Source organism: Musca vetustissima, unplaced genomic scaffold, assembly GCF_032173495.1.
Source record: "Musca vetustissima isolate MV318-11 ecotype Yass unplaced genomic scaffold, APGP_CSIRO_Mvet_v1 utg4378, whole genome shotgun sequence".
NCBI lineage: Eukaryota > Metazoa > Arthropoda > Insecta > Diptera > Muscidae > Musca > Musca vetustissima.
This window is the reverse complement of record NW_026887069.1, coordinates 262,957-271,274: the sequence shown is the minus strand read 5'-3', so window position 1 is coordinate 271,274 and position 8,318 is coordinate 262,957. Positions and strand designations below refer to the sequence as shown.

General features: G+C 35.6%; 1 protein-coding gene across 1 annotated transcript; it reads left to right on the top strand.

The window, feature by feature from the left end:
* Positions 1-1,218: 1,218 nt before the first annotated feature.
* Positions 1,219-7,482, top strand: LOC133334560 (uncharacterized). Its single transcript, XM_061542875.1, has 3 exons — positions 1,219-1,440; positions 7,059-7,179; positions 7,241-7,482. Exons 1-3 carry the CDS (start codon positions 1,219-1,221, stop codon positions 7,480-7,482), a joined length of 585 nt encoding a protein of 194 aa, XP_061398859.1.
* Positions 7,483-8,318: the final 836 nt, after the last annotated feature.

Sequence of the window (8,318 nt, the reverse complement as noted above, 5' to 3'; positions counted from 1 at the left end):
GTCCGCCATTTTGTTAATTTTTGAGCGAAGTCAATAATCCTTGTTCATACGAGAGCCAGACATGTACTCTTTCTAATACCCTTGGAATTTCTGGATTCCGATGTGCCAGTGAGGAGTTATCATGTCCACAAAAAAAGAAATTTTCTTTAATCACTAAAAACAATAACAACTAAATTTACAAACCTTAAAATGCATTGGTATTCATTTACCAGCCCAATGAAAATCTTGAAAATTAATGATCGCATTATAATAAAAATAAAAAACTTAACCGAATCACATTTTTTGATGACCGGTATGCTAAAAATTTGATTTACCATTTCCATTATTTATGTAAATTATATTGAACTTCCTATGGACTACGTTTTTCCCATTCCCAACAATTATTGATTCCAAAAATAAAATAAATAAATAAATTACCATAAAATTCCTATGAAACGAATTCAATCAATTCGTTCCATTCTTTTTGTTACATTTGTTGTTGTTTTGTCTAGCCCGGTCTATTATTATTATTAAATTATGTTTATTTTTTTAACGACATTTTTATTCGTCCATAATTTGTTGTTATAAACAAATGCTGACCCAATATAACGGAAGCATAACCAACGCCAGCCATCTTCAATGTCTTCCAAAAATTTGGATTTTGCCGGTTGCGCATCAGCAGTTGTACGTCGATGTTGTTGTCGATGTCGTTGTGGATATCTCATGATAGTCATTCATGTGTTCGTTCAGCATTCAGCTTCATTGGCTAGCATTTACTTAGTCTTATTTATTGGCATTTTCTTTCGATGCTATCGATTTGTTTGTTTATTTTTGTTTGGATTTCTTTTTGTCTTCATCTTTCTCGTTTGCTTTACATTTCATTGCTGTTGTTGTTTTTTTTCTCAATTCTTGTTTAATTCATGCATTTCACGAATTTCACAAAAAAAGGCAGCAACAAGTTTTACTTTGGTAAGCGTTTTTAGCATTTCGTCCAGCTGCTGCTTTTGCTGCTATTCTTGACTTGTAGAGTCGGTGGCTGTGTCTTGCGAAGCAGCTGCTTATTGTGGTTTCATTTTTCAGCGCCTTCTTCAGTTTAGTTTCCGTATTCATTGGCGTAACAACGCACGCACACAGCTTTCAATAAAATTTCACCCGGTTTGTTTAGTCAACCAGTTAGCTTCCAGAAAAGAAAAAATAAAACACCAACAACAACAAATAAATAATAAAAATAGCGGCAAAATGCTCTCCCTACAAAATGACGTTTTGGATAGAATGGGTAAAATTATTGGCTATACCCAGGTGTATCTTTTTACGATCCTGCTAATGTACATCTGTTACACGTTCCGAATGTCGGCCTGTCCACTGCCCAGCGAAGCCAAGTCTAATGTCTGCCTAGGGACGGTGGTCTTAACGTTGATAATGTTGGCATTGTCAATTATCTTGGCTGTGGGCATTTCATTGGTAGGTAAGAAGGTGTAATAATTGTACAAATGCAACTGTATGTTCGTGATGTATGACCGGTTAAATTTTTGCTAAGGACATTAAAGGACATATTTTTGTTGTTGTTTAAAACCGTGCCATATTCGTTGTAGTTTAAACGTTTAGTTTGAGAGCTCTAAATTTTTTGTAAGATATGTGTTAATTGGGTGATGCCAAGAAACATCCAGAAATATTGGCAGAGATCATCTGTATGCAAATGACCAGTTTGAGACTTAAGATTATTAAAAATACTGTAATTGCCCAAAATGGCATATGAGTGCGTAAAAAATTAAAGAAAAATCATGATATGCTCGTACATGGCTCTCCGGTAACCACTACGTATTTATTTCAACCGTTTACATTTAGACAAATTAGCAAAAAGGCAAATATTTGTATGTGTTTCAGTTTTTGACAAAATGTTGTAATGATAAAATCATCAAAAAATGTCAAAAAATCATCATGTCAAGTGTCACAAATGTCAGTATAGCATAGGTATACTGATAGTTAATTGAAATGTAAATATAGGGAACATACCAAAAAGTATACCTATACCAACAATTGTACCATAAAGTACACCAAATATAAATTTCAGCAATTTATAATGGAGATTTTTCTTAAAAATCGCAAAACCCCAAAATATGAACCGATTTTGTCGACGCATATTGCAATTTAGAGGGCAAGGTTATATGAGGTCATCATTTGCATGCGTACGTCCCTGGAGGCTATACCCAAAGCGGGACTAATATTGATTACATCGTGTAGGAATAACCGAACATTTGGAGTTATCATTATATGAGGTGGTATGCCTAATTCAGGACCGATATAGCCTAATTTCGAACCTAACATTTTTTGCATCACAATACATTTTTTGATGCTAAATATTAAAAATAACGAAATCTTTAGGTATCATCTTATGGGACCTAAGTCTAAATGCAGGCCGATATAGTTCATTGTCAAACATGATGTTCTAGTTTTTATACCCTTCACCACACTGTGGTACAGGGTATTATGTCTTTTCGCACATGTTTGTATCGGGCAAAAGGAAACGAGATAGATACATGGTACCTTATGAGAATATGCATAGAATCACTTTCTGAGTCGATTTACGCATGTCCATCTGTCCGTCCGTCCGTCACTTATTTGGCCCAAGGACGAACCCTATTGACATTGGGAATAATCGGTTCAGATTTAGATATAGTTCCCATATATATTTTCGTCCGATTTAATGTAAATGTATTAGGTCTAGAGTGATGAGTGTTAAATCTGAAATCGCTTCAGATTTACATATAGCTTCTATATCTGACCAAATGAAAAATGTAGTATCGGTTGCAGAATGAAATGTTTATGGATCCAGTTTCATTTATACTGGTCCTTTAAAAATGCGACGTCGGTTAGGATTCATCTGTTGAATATACCCAAAGTGGTGAAGGATATCATATAGTCGGACCCTCCGTTTTTAATAATTTCCTTACTGTTTTTTATCTCGATATCTTCTGAAGGTGGAATGATTCCAAGAGATGGCTAAATCGACAAAATAGTCTTAGAATTCCATACTTTCGAGTACAGAATATTTCCTTGCTATGGTAGAATACAGGTTTATGGGGACACACCCAGAAAGCGGAACCAATCAGTTAACTATTTTAATATGAACAAGTGAAAAGAGCTTTAAATTCTGCCGGGCCGAATTTTGGATACCCTCCACCATAGGTATAAAATTAAAATTCCAACCCCGTGTAAGGAATAATGGAGGATATATGGAACATACCAACTAGTGACCTATACCCACAATTGTACCAAGCGATTGTTGTATGCCGAAATGCACACGAAATAATTTTTAATGGGGATTTCCCTAAAAACTCAATACCCCAAATCGTGGTATAAAATTTTCAAAATACTGCAATTTAGAGGGCAAAGATATATGTGAGGCTATACCTAAGACTGATAAATATTGATTACATCGTGTACGAACATTTGAAGTTTTCATTATATGAGGGGCTATGCCTAATTGAGGAGCGATAAGCTCAATTTCGAACCTAACATTTTCGTTTTGTAACACAATAACTTCCTTCAAACTAAATATTAAATTGGTTGGTATTTTTATATTAAATGCGGGCCGATACAGATATAGATATTCTCGAAGCTGACGTTCTAGTTTTTTTTTACCTCGATATTTTTTACCATCGGAGAATTATTACAATAGATGGTTAAATCGAGTAAATCGTCTTAGAATTCCATACTTTGTAGGGTATCAACTGACAATTTCGAGTACAGAATATCCTCCATACATGGAGGAGACAATCCCAAAAAGCGGAACAAATCAGTTTCAATATAAAAAGGGCTATGTGGGGAAAATGCGCTCAAAACCCTCAAAATACTGAACATTTTATGGAGGCTATTGAAAAAGTGGATTTATATTAATAATTTCTAGTGTAGAGATATAGTACCCAATAAAATTACGGCGAATTCAGTTGAAAATTGGGGGAACCCGAAAAAACTTGACCTATATTTATAATTTTTATTGGAGACATTTGCTGTCCAATAAGAACTCAAAGTACTAAATTACAGACAACTCGGTAGGAAAATACGATCAAAGCCCCCAACATACGAATTCGGTTGAAACACGCGCTACAGAAACATTATAGGGTAGGAAATGATTATCTCGATGAGTTACAAACGGAAAAACAAACTTTAACAAAGTTTTGTTGTTATTTTTTGTGATTAAAGAAATTTCCTTTGTTTTGATACCAGGTACGATAACTCCTCAATGGAACGTCGTAATCCGAAAAATTCCAACATTAGAATGAGAATGAGTACCTATATGTTTGGCTCTCATATGAACTAAGATTATTGACTTCGCACAAATGAACAATCGGCTAATTGAAATCAGAATAACTTCCAAAAGTTTATTCCGCTCAATTGAAAAATATATGCTTTGCGTGTTGGCAACGTTTGCGTGGAACATTGGCTGATAAATCAGAACAAAATCGGACCATATATGGACTAAAATAAATTGTATGTCCTGAAGAACAAAAGAAAATTTCTCCTTTCGGTGGACAATGTAGTCGGTCAAAAAGCAGTTAATGGAACTATTTAGAGAAGTTAAACATTGTATTTTTACACAAAATATGACGTCATTAATTCGGCCAATAGATCGGAACGATGTTTTAAATATCAATAAAGGAATATAATTGTACCAAACAGCTTCTGCATTTATAATGTGGATTTTTTCTTTGGAACTTAATTAGCTGGCTTATGACAGAACGGTTGTTCCATAAGCCGAGATTAAAAATGATTTCCAAACTCGTCGGTCGTGTGCTCATCTTATCCAATTTGAAAAACTATTTTCCGAGATGCTGTCTTCTACTTGATCTTTCCATCGGATTCGTGACCTTCCCTTCTGCGTTAACCATCAGAAGGCTAGCTTTTATATGCCATTTGAGCTGGGGCATCTTCATCCATTCTCACAACATGGCCTAGACCTAGTCGCAGCTGCCCGACACGTCTGACTATGTCGATGTCAGAGTATATATTGTATAGCTCATGGTTCATTCGACGGAGATATTTACCGTCGACGCAGATCGGCCCATATATCTTCCGGAGAATTTTTCTCTCAAACACTCCAAGATCTGCCTCATCAGGTTGCGCAAGTACCCATGCTTCTGATCCATACAACGGGTAATATCATCACCTTGTAGATTGTTCTCTGGCCTAGAGGTGGCCGTGCTTTTTAGTTGCTTACACAGACCATAGTAGCTTCTGTTGGCCAACACTATTCTCTATTCTATGTCCGAGTCTATTGGGCGTCTTGTGTGTTAATACCATCAGCTTAATTTTTCGCCATTTTCTTTGAAAAAAAAAAAAAAAATATATATATATATTTCCTGAGGGTGCCAAATTTAGTGTATGGAATAACATGGAGGAATATGCTATTTCCAAATGTTTTGAACAAATCTGAATTTATTCTTGGTATTTTAATACCAATTGGTTTAACCAAATGTATTGAACTTTCAACTTCGGTTAAATGAAACACATCAATTATTTGAACATCGGATTAAAAAAAATGACTCTGATAATTGAAACAAACAAACTGCGTTAGGCACTTTCAGTTGAGCGTCGATCACATATTTAATTTCATGTCAAGGATCCACCAAAGATATCCGATCAGCAAAAGCTGAACACATACGACCTAAAGTGTCATGATCGTGGAGCACAATTTGCCTGATGAAAATTGATAGAAAATTGATGGCATAAATATGAATTTTGGTAGGGTAGGGTTCAAATCTGACAATTGTTTGCAATCTGAATCTTTCTCCGTCACTGATGCTCAAATATTTGAATATTTGAATAAACAGCTATTATTAAAAGTAATTATTTTAGTTGCTGTGGATGTTATAAATTTGACACCTGTCGTACTTAGTTTATCTAATTAATAAAGCAAATAGAAAAGTGTTTTAAAAGTTGATCCCTAATTTGGAGCAGGCTGTGAGCGGAGATCTGGCTACGAGTATGGAGCTGGCTATGAGCGGGGAGTTGGCTACGAGCGCGGAGCTGGTCACGAGCGGGGATCTGACTATAAGCGGGGAGCTGGGAGCGGGCAAAGCGCAAGGCCGAAGACTTTTGTTAACTAATATGACTGCGGGCCGTCGACTTCACATGTGCTATTCGCTAACTCTGGTCAAAGAAGACTCCGTATTGTTTTTGATAGACCACAACTATGACCCGAACACCAAGATGTTTTACACCAGGTAGGGAATCTGGCCAAAGTATAAGCGAGACTGTTTTGATGAAGATCGGTCAATATTTAGCTGGATAATTAACCCATACTTTGTGTGAAAAATGACAAAATTTGTATTCTGGGCGTATATATTTACTCCTGAAGGACATAGACCCGAGAAGGTGATAGTATATGGGAGATAGGTAGTTGAACTTTTTGTATGTACTCGGATGTGGGAGTTATACATAAATACTTAAAAGTGCCTATGTGTTATAATATTGTTTGGTATTATTACAACCTCACTAGAAGGCGCAAATGTCGTGCTGATCGCTTTGAAATATTACATGAAGGTCCTGTTTTGGCCAAGGACGACGCCACTCTAGGTGGTGCACTCCAGAGACCATTATTATATGCAGAACATCACATATCTTACACGATGAAGGCGATCTGACCAAATATTTGGAACGGCTGTTTAGATGATGATCGGTCAATATTCCGAGGCTCAAATCAACGAAAACCTTAAGTGACCTTTTTTTTCGGGAAAAAAAGATTTGTAAAATATGCTTGGATTAGAAAGTGGAGCTGTTGATCTATGATCGGTCAACAGGGAGCAAATATCGCGAAATATTTCCAGGCTCAGAATATAGAACCGCAGAAAGTTAGATTTTCATAAAGTTGTGAAAATAATTCTGCTGCATAGGTTTGCGGTCATTCAGAGTTGTTCCAGCTTATTAAAAAATGTGACATATTCATGAAATGAGGGGTATAGTCGGTCCCGTCCGACTTTTGTCCTTTGCTTACCGGGTTTAGATGTTAAAATATACATTTTGGACCAAATTTTTTAAGATATTATTTATTATTTTCTAATTTTGTATTATTTTTTCAGCGCCAATCCAAATATATTGTGCCCTGGCTAATAATGTCCACCGTTACGGTCATTGTCATCATCATGTATTTGATTATTTATGGCAATATTTTCTTAACGGTCATGGGAAGTTTGGTGCTATGTAAGTACTCATACATATTCTTTAAAAATTTTCTAAATTAATATCTTCCCCTATTTTGCAGTTCTGGTACTACTTTCCTGGTATCCCTCACTGAAACTATATCAGAAATTTCGTGCGGAAAATGAAATCGAATTACAACAATATCCAGTTGAGGAGTCAAGACCATTGTATCATTTACCCACCTCTGCATCTCTACCACTATACAGTGAAGTTGTGAGAGATCCCTTACAGCTGAGCACCATGGAACCACCATCCTACGATGAAGTGATCAACATGAAAATGAAACATTCGTTGGATATTTGATACCGAACGGAATGCCGGAGACTGCATTGGAAATTTTGATAGTTTTGAACAATTTAATTTAATTTATAGAATGCCTTATAACGACCCTATTGTCATTTATCGTGATTGTTTCGTATTATTGAAGGTCATTCTTATTACGAGTTCGTGTTCATTGGAGAGCTGTCATCAGCACCGCCATCACCATAAAACAATGTCTTGTTAGGTGGGAATAAAAGGGTGTTGTTATTTTGTTTGATTGATTTGTAATGCTGAAGAAGAAGAAGTAAGGCGCTGAAGATTTTATATTTGCAGCCGATGATATTTAATAAAGAAAAACATATTTGAAATGAAAGTACAATGCTGAATTAAACGATATTTTTTATAACCTACAGAACTATGTTGTAAGGGTATTATTGATTTGGGTGGTCCCAGAATATTAATCCTAGACCTACCTTTTAGTACATCGATCGTAACACAAAAATTGTAGAATGTATGACTGGTTCTGATCAAAAAAGATTTCTAAAATAAGAAATTTCAATTTTATGATTTACATGCTCCGAGTAAGTAAGAAGAGTTGTTGACCTTTAATTGGCGAAGAGAGTGAAAATATCGTAAAATATTGTACAGTCTGGAATATAGATCTGCAGAAAATTAAACTTTAGTGGCAATTGTACCTCAGAAGTACACCTCCTATATCAGGAGCGATGCCGATCGCTGCATTGTTTACAATAATACATGGATAGACAGACAGATGGAAATTCATGAATTGACTCATAATATAAAAAATTAAACATTTTATTTCCGTACCTATCATCTGGGAATAAATTGACGACACTGTGCAACAAAATCGAGATCAG

Excerpts from the sequence above, each read along its gene's own strand:
- LOC133334560 (XM_061542875.1), top strand. The coding sequence starts at position 1,219 with ATGCTCTCCCTACAAAATGACGTTTTGGATAGAATGGGTAAAATTATT. Across the intron at positions 1,441-7,058 it reads TGGCTGTGGGCATTTCATTG|CGCCAATCCAAATATATTGT; the intron begins GTAGGTAAGAAG and ends TTATTTTTTCAG. Across the intron at positions 7,180-7,240 it reads CATGGGAAGTTTGGTGCTAT|TTCTGGTACTACTTTCCTGG; the intron begins GTAAGTACTCAT and ends CCTATTTTGCAG.